Genomic DNA, 15,974 nt, shown 5'->3' with positions numbered 1-15,974 from the left:
AAAAAGACTAAATAGACCTAAATGTGAATTCTGCATCAAGAAAGCTGCAGACTCCAAAGCATCTAGCAAGCTGCAGATGCCCTGAACAGGTTCAGATCACAACAATGGTATTATTAAACATACAGAGATAGCATAGCTAGTCTTGCACGCAGCTCCCTCTTTTGCAAACATGGCAAAGGAGCAGACACACAGTATGCAGAACCATTGGATGCTGCAATTTGAGGATAAAAATGTTTCATCCTAACAACATAATAGAGTATTATTACCCCCACAAGTTCATTATAACCATTCATCAACAGTGAAATACGAATCTTGAAATGTTCAGAGATGTCTGAGCTTGGAGACCTTGAACAGAAAGAAATCGCTTAACTGTTTTAGTAGCTTTTATTGTTTTTCCACTCAGGAAAGGAGCAAGAAAGTTTGATTTTTCTTTTTCAAATCCTGGAGCTATACCATAAAACTCCTGGGAAGCCAGACTGATCACTGGAATGCTGTGCAGAAAAAGAAGGCGGACCTTTTAACATTAATTTGCTTTTAAATTGTAATGAACTGGTAACATGGTTTTATCCCAAAGCGACGCAAACATGGCCATCAACAACAAAGTTTTGTGATGGGTGTGCCTTAGCTCTGCTGATTAGAAACTGCTGGATTACTCCTCAGCTTACACTGCATGTCCATCTGTTGTGGTTTTATGTGGAGCTGTTTCTAGTAATGGGGAAGAGGCTGTAAAGATGGCTTCTGTTGCTCAAAACTCTCCCCAGCCCTGAATCAGACCTAATTCTGGGCCTGATCCAACTGGGTGCCTCCATGATCACTTTTTAAGAAGAAGCCAGAAGAGGAGGATGTTGTTCCTCCTTCCTTCTTTTCTGGCTGCTGGTGGTGTGAGGAGTTGGAAGGGAGAGAGAAGTCACCATATGAACCCCAAGGTCAGTGAGGGAATAGAGGAGGAGGTGTGCTGGAGCAGAGACTGCCCTGCATCCTGTGGGGAGGAGTGGTGAAGCAGAGATTCCTTTGCACTTCATAGAAGACCCTGCATCAGGGGCAGTGACTATGCCCAGGGGAGGCCGTGTCCCATGTGAGGGTCCTTGTATTCTCAGAAGCCATAGCTGTTGGGAAGAACCCACGCCAGAATAGTTCATTAAGGATTGTGTCCTGTGTGAGGGAATCCATACTTGCACAAGCCATAAAAGAGACAGTCATGGTGCATTGTTGCTGGCTGGGCAAAGACACGACAGAGGAGAGGAGGGAGGTACTGGGATTCTGCCACTGAGAGGATCTCACCACCTTATTCCTTATTCAGGCTGTAAAAATTGCCTGCCCAAAGTTTCCACTATATGAAATGACAGATATCATTACTTATTAAAATGTAAATAAGAAATGAGAAATACATGGTGAGTCACAAGATGGGTGCACGGGGCTAAGTGGTTAGTCAATGAACTGAGAGAAACATTGGCTGGAAATCTCTGGGAGGCTTTACAAAAAGACAAGAGAGGCTTGAAAAACATGTTTGTAATCCACCAGGCTGTGTTATAGGCGATATTCACATTTCCCTCCACTTCTGCCATTCTGATGACTTAGGCTAGCAAATACAAAGCATCACACTTCAAAAAGCCAGGACAAACTGGAAACATTTTCCTTCACGTGGGATAAAAGCTTATGACAGATGGAGGGAAAAGTTGATCAATTTATTCATTTTCTTTGCCTGCTTGCCAATGATAAAGCCACATCAAATGTCAGGCTTTTCCTGATATACACTCTGCTATGTCAGCACCCATGAGAAACAACTGAAACCTTTCAGCTCTTTGACTTTATTAGCATAAGTGATAGGCACCAAATGATAACGAAAGAGGGAGAGCAACTTTCAGCTTCATCTCCTCTCTGCTAGAAGTTTTTTCTCCAAGGAGACTTGGAAGTGGAGAGATGAGGGCTCCTTTCTCCAACACTTTTGCAGTTTTTCCTGAGTATTTCCAATATCTAAGGAACTACAGGTTGCAAGTCCAACAGAGAGGCAAGAAATCATTGTGTACTCTCTGTAGATCATGACAAAAAATGCCTATTCTAGCCAGCTTCTCCAGCGGCACCCAGAAAACTGATTAAGCACATTTTATTTTCCTGGTAGCTGCATACTGCTATATCTTGCTGTCATTGCAGCTCATCCATTCCTCTTAACTCAGTGTAAAAAAAAAATGTTAATGCAAACCTTGCACCTTGCAAATCATTCTTTCTTTCATCTGAGGCTGCTGGAAAACGGCAGGACATATTCCCTTACCAACCCTGCCAGCTCATCTTATTAGACTGCTGTGCAAGGCTGAAGTGACCAAGAGCTCTCGTGCTGGGTGACTGAGGTAAAGCAGTTAATATGGGTGGATGCAAAGAGAAAGAAACCAGGCAGACTCTGGCTGGATGCATCCGACCCCAGCTCTCTGAGGGCTTCTTTCCCTATGTAAGATGAGTCTTACAAGTCTCAGCTCCTGTACTTCTATCATGAAACCATAATTTTGATGACTTTAAGACACAATACAAGAACTTAGGGTCTTTTTGCTCCTGGAGAGGGATCCTGCCATCTATGTTCATGGTCTTTTTCAGGGAGGGTGGTTTGCCCATGAAGCTCACCATGCTTAGCCACAAATGCAGACTCCATTGCTGTATTATTATTATTATCATTCTTACTGCTCTTCTCTTTAATATTAATCATAATGATAATACTCATTTTACATATATAACACCCTTCCCTGGAGTGCTGGGAAACAACCATAAAAACGGCTTCTCTGTAATTACAACCTTTCTTCCCAAACTCAACAAATTCACAAAAGTACAAACAAATGGGAATAATAACAATAAATTGGGATCAAGAGCAATTTAAAAACATCTCGGGGGAAAAAGAATATTAATTTGTTGCTTTTCTAGTAAAGGCCAAGAGAAGAACTGAGCTGGATTTCAAAGTCTGAGTGTGCTCATCCTGTTTGAGATGCCTAATTTCAGATACCATGGTAGAGTGACTGGGGAGGGATTGGTAAGCATTGACATCCTGTTTATGGCAGTTTCAACTGCCCTCAGGCCAGGCACATCCAAAGCTTTTATACCAGCAGGTCCAATAAAAGGGGATTTGCCTTTTGCTAGAGATAGAAACTTGAAAAACACTGCACTGCCACAGGCCACAAACCAGAATAATATGGAAAAGGAGGAACTGTAGTAATAACTCCTTAATGTCAGGAGATATCCTTGCCATCACCTATCACTGTGTGAACAAATAAGGGAACAATATACCTGATTTACACCACTGATATGTGATGTTCCAGAGTTCAGCATGGCAAATAACATACTGAGATTTTGTACCTGAGTCACAGTCTCCAAGCCTGGTCCCTCAACCACAGAGACATGCAAAAGGAGCAAATCTTCTCTTTATCCTGTCCAGTGCTGTTAAAGCACTCCCTGACTGCAGATAAAATAGTTTTGCTGTACACACTAATGGCATCCTACCAGCATCTCACAAGCCCCAGGGTCCCCGAATCATGCAAAAGACACCTGAAACTACCAGTGTGCCCATAACACTCAACTCTTGCTTATCAATAATCTCTCCAAAGACCTGACCAACCAAAAGTGCCCATGGGAGATACCAGATGTCACTCCAGAGGATAGTTTCCTAGCGGCATCAATAAACATCTCCTTGCCCAAATGCCCAGTGGCTACCAAGACCAGAGAGACATTGCCAAGCATGCAAGCCACTGCATTTTGTTACCATCAAGCTATGCTAGCTTTACAGGTTCACTTCACTGATTCTATATTAAGAATATTATATATACTTAATTTGGAATATTTCTGGGTTTCTGTATTAAGTACATTTTACATTTATGCTTTATGCATGATCCTGACCCAAAGCCCAGTGAAAGAAGATTTCCCTGGATTTGAAATATAGCCCTGGTTTTGGTCTGGTGGAGCCAAGAGTGGATAGAAACCTGTGCAGAGGAGTTATGGAAGCTGTGGTGGCAACCACAGCAGGGTGAGTAGGCAGCCTAGATATTATCCAGGCTGGGAAAATCAGTGAGCAGCTCTGGCAGTGCCTGTACACCAGGGCTGAACTAATAAAAACAAATCCCAGGGAATGTCAGCTTATGACAGAATGGCTCTCCCCAAGATGAACAGCCGTTTCCTCCCTTATTAAAAACATCAGTAGAAGAAAACAGCAGCCAAAACAAGCTGCCAGCAGCAAAGGACACATTCCTTTGCCTAATCTGTCCCTCCAGAAATGGAAAGAGTAATATATTTGGGGGTAGAGAAATAAACAAGCAGTAAATAAAAACATGGTGTCATTGACTAGCTCAGATATGACCGCTTGGTGGCTAGTGAGAGCTGGCAGTGTGCTGGGCTGGGCAGAGACCCAAGTGGGACAGGTCTGAACTCCTGTGCATTGCTGATGCTGCTCCTCAGATTTGAAGCTATGCAGGCTCTCTCTGCCCTTTTCCCCTCATCCCTGTTTTGAGAGAGGATTACTGCTATGACCTGGCTGTAATACTTTGTGGCTAAGTGCAAAGGGCTACTTCAGAAGCAAATGGTTTTGCAGATGTGCCAAAAGCATCAGCTGGGCTACATGAAACCCCAAGGGCTCCCGTAGTGCATCTGGGCTGGCTAATGGCATTGCCTGCCATAGCTATGCAGACATGAGAAGTTTCCAGGAGGCTTTCCCCTCTCTCTGCCACTGTTTTCTGATTGGCTACTTAAAATAAGGCTCATATTCCTGAGCACTCCTGCAAGGTGGCTTAACCTTCTTTCCTCTCCGTGCCTTAGTCCTTGAAGCTACCTTCATAATCTGCACAGGCCACACAGACCATCTTCTTCCTTGTCCACATTCCTCAGCAAAATGGAGGCCTCCTAGCAGAACGCCTTCCCACAAACTTCTCCCCAAAATGCAACAGCCAGAAGCAGCAGCCAGCACAAGCTTACTGTAGACATCTACCCAGCAAAGCTGCTTGCTTGTTAATTTGAGTTCCTGGAAAAAATCTGGTCACAGCATTGTTAGATTCTGATGTTGCACTGATGGTCTTACCCAGCCTAGTGCCAGGATAGAGCTGGGACATGGCTCCACCACACCACAGACACTACCTACACTTTGGTCATTCTGTTTGCCCTGAACTCAGCCAAAAATGAAGGGGGCAGCAAGAAATAGGGCAAGGCTTAGTGCCTGACAAGGGGAGCTACTTGAATTGTGCATTTGCTGATGGGGGGAGTGGTTGACATACCAGAAGGCCGTGTTGCCATTCAACGAGACCTGGACAGGCTGGATGGTTGGGTGGGGAGAAATCTACTGAAATTCAACAAAGGCAAGGTAGAGTCTTACATCTGGGAAAGAATAACCCCATGTACCAATACAGGTTGGGGAATGACCTCTTAGAGAGTAGTGTAGGGGAAAGGGACCTGGGGATGCTAGGGGACAGCAGGATGACTATGACCCAGCAATGTGCCCTCATGGCCAAGAAGGCCAATGGCATCCTGGGGTGTATTAGAAGGGAAGTGAATTAGTCAAGAGAGATTCTCCTCCCCCTCTACTCTGCCCTTGTGAGACCACATCTGGAATATTGTGTCCAGTTCTGGGCCCCTCGGTTCAAGAAGGACAGGGAGCTGCTGGAAAGAGCTCAGCACTGGGCTACCAAGATGATGGAGTTGAGCATCTCCCTTATGAGAAAAGGCTGGGGGAGCTGTGGCTCCTCAGCTTGGATAAGAGGATACTGAGGGGTGACCTCATTAATGTTTACAAATATGTAAAGGATGAGTGTCAGGAGGATGGAGTCAGGCTCTTCTCAGTGATGTCCAATGATAGGACAAGTGGCAACAAATACAAGCTGGAACATAAGAGGTTCCAAAGTAACACAAGGAAGAATTTCTTCACTGTGAGAATAATGGAACACTGGAACAGGCTGCCCAGGTGGGCTGTTGAGTTTCTTTCTTTGGAGACATTCAAAATCCACCTTGACAAGTTCTTATGTGATCTACTCTAGGTGGTCCTAGAGGGGTGGTTGGACTAAATGATCTGTTGAGGTCCCTTCCAACCCTCAGGATTCTGTGATTCTGTGATTTTAGGACAGAAGATCAGGAAACTCTGCAGACAGGTGCTGTCCCAGTGCTCTGCAGCACAGCTCCTTACTGTGCAAGTAGCCCTAGCTCACATGTTGGAGAGTCAAGAAGGATGATTCTAAGCAAATATGTATCCATTGGACTTGAGGAGAGGAAAGAAAAAGTGGCTAATAAGCTGCTGTGTGCTCAAATTTCTGACATCTCTAAGTGCTGAGCTAAGAAACCGCAGATTCAAAGACTTGGAATATGTCTTTATCTAGCCAGGCTCTAGATGTTCTCAGGCTGGACACTCAAAAGTGGCTACCTGAGAAGGTCTGAGTCGGTGCTTTGGAGAACACACAGGCAAAGATCAGCGAGACATCCAATCTGGCAGAACTAGAAACAATAAGACATAACTCCGGCTCAATCCAAAGCAATGTGTGTCAAACTGAGGGTGGGGAACTCAAGGAACTCCCTGGAGCAACTTCCCACCCACCTAGACAAAAAGCTCAAGAACTGCTACCAGGTACAACTCTGAGTCAACTCTGTAGGCATAGATTACTTGATCTAACAGGTGACTTAAGGAATAACCAAATGTGCAGTTTATTCTTGGAGTTCACCAAAGTCACTGATTTCTGTTCCTAACACAAGCTCAAATATGACCGTATTTTGAATCTCAAAATCTCATTGAAGACATGCACTCATAATAACTTTTCTGCTAATTAAAACAGTTCCCATTTTAATAACATTATTGCAATATGTTGGTTTGGCTTTTTTTTTTTTTTTTTTTTAGAAATAACCCCTTTGATGGTACGGAAGGATTTGTCTGGCAAAATTCACTACATAGCAGTTTCAGTAATTTAATTCTGCAGCTAGAGTGTTTTTGCAATCCTGCACCCGCTTCTGCTTTCATTCATTGTTGTACAATCCCACTAGTGCTAATATATGGATAAGCCAGCACTGCAATAACTTCAGTTTGCTCTTTATATCTGAAATGGCTGTATTGCTTTAGGCAATGGACCACTGCATTCTGTTTAGACTTCATATATTTTTATTCCTTTCTCTCCTTAGCTTGCCTTATGCTTCCATTCCCTAAGTAATTAGCATAGTGCAATGTGTTTCTGGTATAGAATAATATCTAAAAGCTTCCAATTAATTGCCACAATAAAAACATCTTCATTTTCTTCCCCTCTTTTCCCATGTTCTACTTTTTTTTTTTTTTTAAAGTAGAGTATGCTCTGGCCTTCACTACACCCAGAGAAGAAACATTTATCTACCCTAAGGAACATTTGCTTATTCTGTTTTGGGTGGGTTTTTTTTTTAATTGGGTTTTCCCGTCAGCTCTGAACTTGTTTTCTGGCTGCATATTGTTCCCATAGTACATTTACGATGCATCTGCTATAATTAATATGATGCAAAGTACAAGCTTACGTGAAAATCAGCTTGTAAATTTTGAGTAATTCTGCAGCAATTACATAGGTAGAGTGACATTTAACTATGGGCTCAGTTCCATGGCATAGGAACCACTAGGGTTATACATCATTTAAAGGTCACACAGAATCATAGAATGGTAGGGGTTGGAAGGGACCTTTAGAGATCATCTAATCCAACTCTCCTGCAGAAGTAGGTCAACCTAGATCAGGTCACACAGGAACACGTCCAGGTGGGTCTTGAAAACCTCCAGAGAAGGAGACTCCAGACCTTCCTGGGCAGCGAGTGTCAGGGCTACATCACTCACAGTTAAATAGTTTTTTCCTATGTTTAAATGAAACTTTTGTGTTTCAGCTTCTTTCCATTATCCATTGTCCCATCGGTAGATAAAACAGAAAAAAGGTGATGCCCTAACCTCCTGACATCCACCACTTAGATATTTGTTAAGATTATGAGATCCTCCTTCAGTCTCCTCTAGACTAAACAACAACAGTTCCCGCAGCCTTTCCTCATAAGGAAGATGATCCAGTATCCTCTGCTGGAAGTTCCCTGTCCCTCTTGAGCTAGGGAGCCCAGAACTGGAAACGGGACTCCAAATAAGGTCTCACCAGGGCAGAGTAGAGGGGAAGCAGAACCTCCCTCCACCTGCTGGCCACACTCTTCTTGATGCATCCCAGGATGCCATTGGCCTTCTTGGCTATAAATTTATTATTAACCAGCACTCCCAGGTCTCTCTCTGCAGAGCCGCTCTCCAGCAGGTCAATCCCCAGCCTGTACTGGTGCATGGGGTTGCTCCCGCCCAGATGCAAGACTCTGCACTTATCCTTGTTGAAACTCATGAGGTTCCTCTCTGCCCAACTCTCAAGTCAGTCAAGATCCCACTGAATGGCAGCACAGCCTTCTCAGGAATTAGCCAGTCCTCCAGTTTGGTGTCATCAGCAAATTTGCTGAGGGACACTCTGTCCCCTCATCCACGTCTTTGATGAAGATGTTGAACAAGATTGGCCTCAGAACTGATTCCTGTGGAACTCCACTGGACATTAGCCTCCAACTCGATTCTATGCCATTGATCACCACCCTTTGGGCTCTGTCATTCAGACAGTTCTTGATCCACCTCACTGTCCACTCATCCAAGCCACACTGTCTGAACTGTCTGATGAGGATGTTATGGGAGACAGTGTCACATTCCTTGCTGAAGTCAAAGTAGATGACATCCACTGCTCTCCCCTCATCTAGCCACCCAGTTATGCCCTCATAGAAGGCTATCAAGTTCATCAAACAGGATTTCCCCTTAGTGAATCCATGTTGACTCCTCCTGACAATCATCTTTTCCTTTATATGTTTATTAACAACGTTGAAGATGAGTTATTCTATCACCTTTCCAGGGATGGAGGTGAGGCTAACTGGCCTGTAGTTTCCCAGGTTGTCTTTTCTGTCCGTTTTGAAGACTGGAGTGACATTGGCCTTTCTCCAGTCCTCAGGCATCTCGCCTGTCCTCCATGAATGTTCAAAAATGATGGAGAGTGGCTTAGCAACCACATGAGCCATCTCCCTCAGCACTCTAGGATGCATCCCATCAGGACCCATTGACTTATGAGCCTTAAGCTTGGCCAACAAGTCTTTAACCTCTTCCCCTTCCATCCAGGGCAAGTTCTCTGCTGTTCAGGCCATCCTACTATCCTTGCTGGACTGGGCTTAGCTGTAAAGACTGAAACAATGAAGGCATCCAGTAGTTCAGCTTTCTCTGCATCCTCTGTCACCAGGGCACCCTCTGTGTTTAGTAGTGGGCCTACATTCCCCCTGCACTTGAAAAATTCCTTTTTGTTTTCCTTTACTTTCCTGGCTAGGTTTAATTCTAAAAAGGCTTTAGCCTTCCTGGCTGCACTCCTGCATGTTTGTGCAATGCTCTTATACTCTTCCCAAGAAGTCAGACCCTGTTTCCACCTCTCACGGATGGCTGCTTTCTCCCTGAGTTGTCCTAGCATATCTTTGTTTATCCATGAAGGCCTCCTTTTCCTGTTTTTATACTTGTGGGAACACACTGATCCTGGGCTTGGAGGAAGTAACACTTGAAGATCAACCAGCTCTATTGAGCACTTCCACCATATAGGATCTTATCCCATGACGTCCCTCCAAGCAGGTCTTTGAAGAGGCCAAAGTCAGCTTGCTTGAAGGCCATGGTTGCAATCCTGCTTGGTTCCCTGCTTCTTCCATTTAGGATTTTGAACTCCACCATCTCATGGTCACTGCAGCCAAGGTTGTCCCCAACCTTCACATTCTGAATCAAACTTTCTTTATTTGCCAGCACACCCCTCCTTGTTGGGTCCTCGACCACTAGTGACAGGAAGTTATCATCAACGTTCTGTCTGTGCTTGGCTGAGTGGCTTCACCAGAAAATATCAAGGTGGTTGAAGTCCCCCATGAGGACCAGGGATTGCGATCGTAAGGCAGCTCTCAGCTGTTTGTAGAAGGTCTCATCTACTCTTTCCTCCTGATAAGATGGCCTGTAGCAAACTCCCAAAACAGCATCACCTACATTACCCTGCCCCTTAATTCTCACCCACAATAGATAGATGCTTAACACAGATCTCATCTATAAAAACATATCTCATAATTTAACAAAATATCTATGAGACTGCAATAATATTCCGATAACACAGGCCAAATGAACTTCTTAGCTGATGTAAATGATGATTTGTTTTCAAGTCTTTAAATTTCTCTCCCAAAGGGAGGATCTCATTTTTCCTGATAAACTGTTGAAAAAGGTAACAAACGCAGCAGGTCTGTAAGGTGACCCCTTTCCAGAAGGATACATTAAGCCCTTAAGATTCTGTGGTCAGCAAGGTCCACTTCATTACGGTCCTGCTGTACACTTCCTATGCTGGCTTGGCTTCTGATAGCAGCTGGAGGGGTACCTGCAGATTCCCTCCTCTTCCCAGCACCTATGTGTTCACTGCAGTGCGCTGTGTGCGCTGCAGGCTTTTGGTCTTAGGCACTGCTATTTACCCCATTGAAATATGCAGATGAGTAAGAAACTCTGTGGCCAAGTAATTTTAACAGGTAGAAAGCTTCAAATGAAAATCAGGTACTGTCCTCCTACTGTACTCTTAATCAGGTACTGTTCTATTAAGTCTGGAATTGATCCCAGCAACTTCTGCTCTTGAAGCACACCAATAAATTCCTCCTGCTGTGGTCAGCCAATGTCATTTTCTGCCCCTTTGGACAAAGATATATTGACGACATCTAACTCTAGGGAGCCAGGTGGCCATCAATCACCTCCTCAGTGGCACAACCTTCCAGCTCCATCATGTGACATACCAGAGCTAATACTTAAATCCTAGACTGTGAGCTGTGGAGCAGCCACTGAGGTCTCCTCTGCAGAACATGCTCCCTTGCCACATGACCAGGGAGGGAGATCATTCATGACAAGAAGTGTCACTCGTCAAACTGGTGCTGGCTTTGGATTAAGGAGTGGGACTCTGATGACCACTCCCCATGACGCCTTGTGTTTGATTTCATTAGGTAGGGTGCTGTGGATATTCATTTCACCAAAGGATGTTACATATAAATCCAAAAATCCAATGAACTGGAGTCAGTAAACTACAAGTCTCAATTACAGGATAAAACTGTTTCTGTTGTAAAACTTCCAGAATATTATTAATTATTGTGTATGGTAGTCCTCTTTAGGGACCCTCGTCACTGCCCAGAATACCGCTGAGGTCCTGCACCAGCACAAAACATTGTTTCCCCAAGGATTGTTCCACCTTCCAGAAGACTTTGAGGTGTCTGAGGCAAGGAATGCCTTTTTGTACAAGACATGAAAACACAAGATGGCTCAACAGCATGCTTATGAGAGATGAGTGCAAGTCAATGACTGACAACTTTCACCTTTACAAACCAGCAGGTATTCTTTTGCCAAGATTTTAAAATCAACTCATTGCAACAGCATAACGAATGTCATACAAGCCACTTCCCTGATTTGCCAAGAGTCTCACAGCCAGCTCTATCAGCAGACCAGAGTGGGATGGTGTCACCAGGAAGAGCAAGGTGAGGAGCAGCTGGAGAGAAGAGTGGCAGATCTTTGTAGGGTATGCATCTGCCTTTGTCCTCAGACTGGGATAATCACTCAAGCCAGGAAGCTGTCTGGTTGCATCAGAGTTTTGACGCGTTGACTGCAGTCAGATGACAAAACATGACCTGAAAGTCTTGAGGGCACTCATTAACACCAAGAAATACCCACTGACTAATAACACTCTGGCCTGGCACTCAGGAAGTTTCCAGCTCTAGCTCTTTCCAATCTATTGGCTGAGCATGGGAAAGCAAAGGCCTCACATTCTCTTTCTGCAAGATGAGATAACACCAGCCCTGCTAGTCTAATGAGACTTGGGTTAAATGTCGTGCAGACAGGGTTGACCTACTTGCAGTTCGGGAAGAAGCTTTTTCAGCACTAGCCTGTATCTGCACCATGCAGTAGGGATCGCCCTCATTCACATCAGTGGAGTGGAAAGCTATCTGCATTTCCCAGGTGCCACTTACCACTTCACTGACTTAGGTATATCTGTTAACACCAGGCAGGTGACAACAAGCAAACACACATTTCTTCTGAAAATTCAAGCAGGTGTAGGAAACTGGCAAAACATGACTTGCACTGGAGAATGCCAATAATCTGTACATACGTGCTCTGGATAGGACATTTCTTCACACATCTCCCAGGATAATGCCATAGTCATTTTATGGCATGTCTCCTGGAACAGTAGTGACTCTTGCAGCTTACAATGGATATGTCATCTTGCAGCAGCAGCAGATCTATCCTGCTCCTCTCAGTTGGACTCGGCTGTGGTGGAAAGCGTGTTGCCAGGTTCCCATTTCTTTTTTTGCAGAGTTTTGGTCATACATAATAGTGCTTTAACATATACTTTTATTGCTGCTCTTCACATTCCTCTTCAAATTACCAAGTAGAGCAAAAATATACAAAGGAGTGACATTGAAAGACTGAGAAAAAGACTTTTAAAACCATAGTGGTTTCTCTGGTTATGCAACCATGGAAGTGTCTCTGAAACGTCCCGCCAGCATTGAAGATGCCAGAGACGTGCTTTCTCCTGCAGTGCCAGGTACACAAAATGCAGACACTGTAACACAGAAAATCTCTAGGCAAAAATCTTTTGGGCATCAGGACCACCTCTTCTTTCTACAGCAGCTGCAACTGTTCTCAACTAGGCAGCCAAGATGGCTCAGGAAATGGAGGACCATTTCAACCATCCTCTCATTCTTGAATAGAATGCCACATTGCACTTCATTCCCCACACCACTGCTACCACGTCAACGTTTACTTTCAGTAATAACTTCTTTAGTTCCAGTGGAGATAGTCACGTGGGAAACCAGAATTACACCATGGAACTAAATGTAGGCAAGGGAACTAGTTGATCATGTGGCCACAGATAGAGGTACAGTCTATGCAAAACAGTATAAGGAGATTCTCTATTATGTGTATCTTGCTGTCACATATTGAGATGCAGAGAACATATCTTTTTTCCCTAATTGGAAGCTGTAAAATATTTTGGCTCCACACACTCACCTCACACTAACATGTGTGGCAGTGCATCTGCAGTTGCTGTAAGCAAGACACACAACTTGCACCCCATGAGGCAGGCTCTGCAGGCTTCTGACCCACCACTCAAGATGCTAACTACTCTCTAGTGGCAGAGCGAGGACCTGAGGAGCAAGAATGCAGTCAGAGGCTGTCCTACATCAGTAAGCAAAGGATGTGGCAACAGCTAATTCTGTTTACTCATTATCCTCAGCTCAGAGCTGTCCATGCCAGGACACACTTTCTATGCTGTGACCATCAACTGTTTTATCAGAGAACAGAAGGAAGATTTACACCAGATGATTTCTACTGTTAGAGTTACTGTCGCATAGTGATTTCCCTGTTCAGCTCCATTTGCACTAACAAAATGGTGTTACATTGGCCACTTTTCCTGCCCAGTGCATTGCTAACCTGTGAAATTGCAATGCCTACCTTAACCTCAACATGTGCCATCAGGACTGCAAAGTTGGTTAGGTGATTGCAGGAGCATGTGGTGTGTGTCTTGTTAGTTGTCAGGAGGCGACATCCCTGGGTGGACCAATACCCTGTCATGGTACGTTTTGTATAGCTCCAGAATGAACAGTTCGGGTTGAAATTTTCTTCTGACTGCTGTAGGAAATAAATGAATAAATGCAATAAAAATCACAAGGTTTCACAGATTTCTAAATGCACTATCTATTTTTCTTTTTCCAGAGGCACTTTGGAAATCTCACACTTTAATTCTTGATAAACAATCAGCAGTGGTTTATGTGTCAAGTATTACTTGATGATATCAGAGGAAGTTAGATTGTTGCTGCTCTCTTTGCTAACGTAAACTTATTTTTTTTGTTCTTGATTAATTTCAGACATAGACTAAATCCAGCTCTTCAAAACTGGATTGCTTCATTTGCATTGCAGAACAGAGAAATAAATTAATTGCTTTAAGCAATCAACTTTTGCAATGACTATGTTTGGCTAACAGGAGGACTAGCTGTCCTCCTTCACTATAATTCCACTTTCCTCTAATATTCCCTGCCACCATGATAAAATAATACTATGGTCTATTCTAATATATTGGCAGTTTTTAATTACAGAATGACATGTGTCAGCAAATAAGCAATGGGCATCAGCTCAAAGGAGACTCTTTCCTTATTAATGCAATAAAAAATAAATAACACAAAGTGCAAAAGAACAAATGCATAATTCAAAATCTAATCAAAGACTGCTGGGTCCTCACATCAGTGAACCACTGCATCACTTTGGTTTGGAGATGGAAAGAAATAAAAAAGTGCTTTCCAAACTCACTCACCTTGATATGCTTGACAGTAAATACGACAGGATCAGCTAGGTAAACCTTATTGCTGAACTCTTTGTTTATTGCTGCCATGATGACAGGGGAGTTGACAATGACGGAATGATTAGTCGACATTGCTTCTGTTCCCAATTTCATGCTGGCATTCTCTGTGGAGAGGTAGGTGCCCAGGTTGTTGTATAGCACAAAAGCCACTCTGATTTCACCTAGAAGAGCAGTAAGAGTTTAGTTATCCAGGTCAGCACACTGAACTTCTTTTTAAATGACAAATCTCTTCTCTGAACCAACTTTAAAACATCTCTGAGAAAATGTGAAAAGACCAAGATGTGGCATATTTCACATCAAAACTCATCTTCTCCTGTCGGTTCCAGTCAACACCAGAGGTGCACCCAGTGGTCCATGAATAAGACAGGCAGAGATGCCTCTCTCAAAACAAACTTTTATAACCAAACAAATTGGCGGAAGACAGACAGAGAAGGTGGGCTTATTTTTGGTATCAGTGGGTGTGACTACCTACAGAGAAGAGAGGCCAGGTGGCCCATTTTCCACCTGACATAAAACTTTATTCTCCAGCCTATGCTTGGGAAACATGTTTCATTCTGGCCTGTTGCATGGACACAGTATAATCTGTTAATAAATCAAGACTACCTCAGAAAGTTGTGGGGACATATCTGAGAGAAGGAATCCAAAACTTTCCAACACAATTCCAATCTTACATGAAGGGTAAAACAAAACTGCAGAAATTTTATTTTAGAATATCTTTTCTTAATCTGTGAATAAGATATCCCCACTTCCACAAAAAGCACCATTAGGGAGACTGCTGAAACCCCAGGTTACCAGCCAACTGTTTTTAACTGAAACCATCCAGTTTGCCTTCTGTTTTGCACATTATTTCACAGGCTATAAATAAGAATTGAATAGGATTAGTTTGTTTTCATATATATTAGGTGTGTGTGGGGTGTATTTATATGTTTCTATAGGAATCACTCCAGCTTCTGAGGAAAGTGAAACACTAATGACTCTAAAGGTCCCTTCCAACATAAATCCTCTGGGATAATTCTATTTCTGTCTCTTTGGTGAGCTCCAGGTAGGTGCCAAACTGGTGAAAATTGACAGATCTCGCCTGATTTGATCAGAACTCCAGTAATACCATGCTTAGAAATAGACTTCCCCATCCTTACTACCAACAGTTCCTCCTTCTCTACAAATCTCCAAAGCCCACTAGCTCAGTGAAACTCCTGCCGTAGTGGAGTTTTGCTATGCATCTTGGGTTTTATACTGTCTCTAAAATAAGTACTTCTCCTCAAATCCTTCATGCAAAGGTATGAAACCTCATCAAAGACGCCAACAGGAAAGCTTCTGAACCACCAGATGAAACTTTTCTCTCAATGGATGTCAGAAATTTTTGGCAGTTTTACCACATCTGGTCCAGTTGTAATACTGGCCTGTCACTCCATGTTTTGCCTGCAGTGATCAAAGTTTGTACTACAGTGCTTCCCCCCTGCACACAGGTTAAATTTTAAATAGGAACATGTTAGATCTGTAAGTAGAAAGCCTGGGAGGTTGAAGTTGGTCTACAGTGAGGTTGTAGACATGAACAAACATGTCTGCTCAAAT

At 43.5% G+C, this 15,974-nt stretch overlaps 1 protein-coding gene across 2 annotated transcripts in view; it reads right to left on the bottom strand.

The window, feature by feature from the left end:
* Positions 1–15,974, bottom strand: part of ADGRL3 (adhesion G protein-coupled receptor L3) — a 337,944-nt gene that overhangs the window by 61,942 nt on the left and 260,028 nt on the right. For both annotated transcript variants that reach the window (XM_061992427.1, XM_061992428.1), the window contains 2 exons: positions 14,355–14,563; positions 13,499–13,675 (listed from right to left, as the gene is read on the bottom strand). In XM_061992427.1, coding sequence (XP_061848411.1) covers positions 13,499–13,675; positions 14,355–14,563 — 386 coding nt within the window. The remainder of the gene's footprint in view (positions 1–13,498; positions 13,676–14,354; positions 14,564–15,974) is intronic.

Source organism: Colius striatus, chromosome 3 (genome assembly GCF_028858725.1).
Source record: "Colius striatus isolate bColStr4 chromosome 3, bColStr4.1.hap1, whole genome shotgun sequence".
NCBI classification, from domain to species: Eukaryota; Metazoa; Chordata; class Aves; order Coliiformes; family Coliidae; genus Colius; species Colius striatus.
This window is presented reverse-complemented; position numbering and strand designations above follow the sequence as displayed.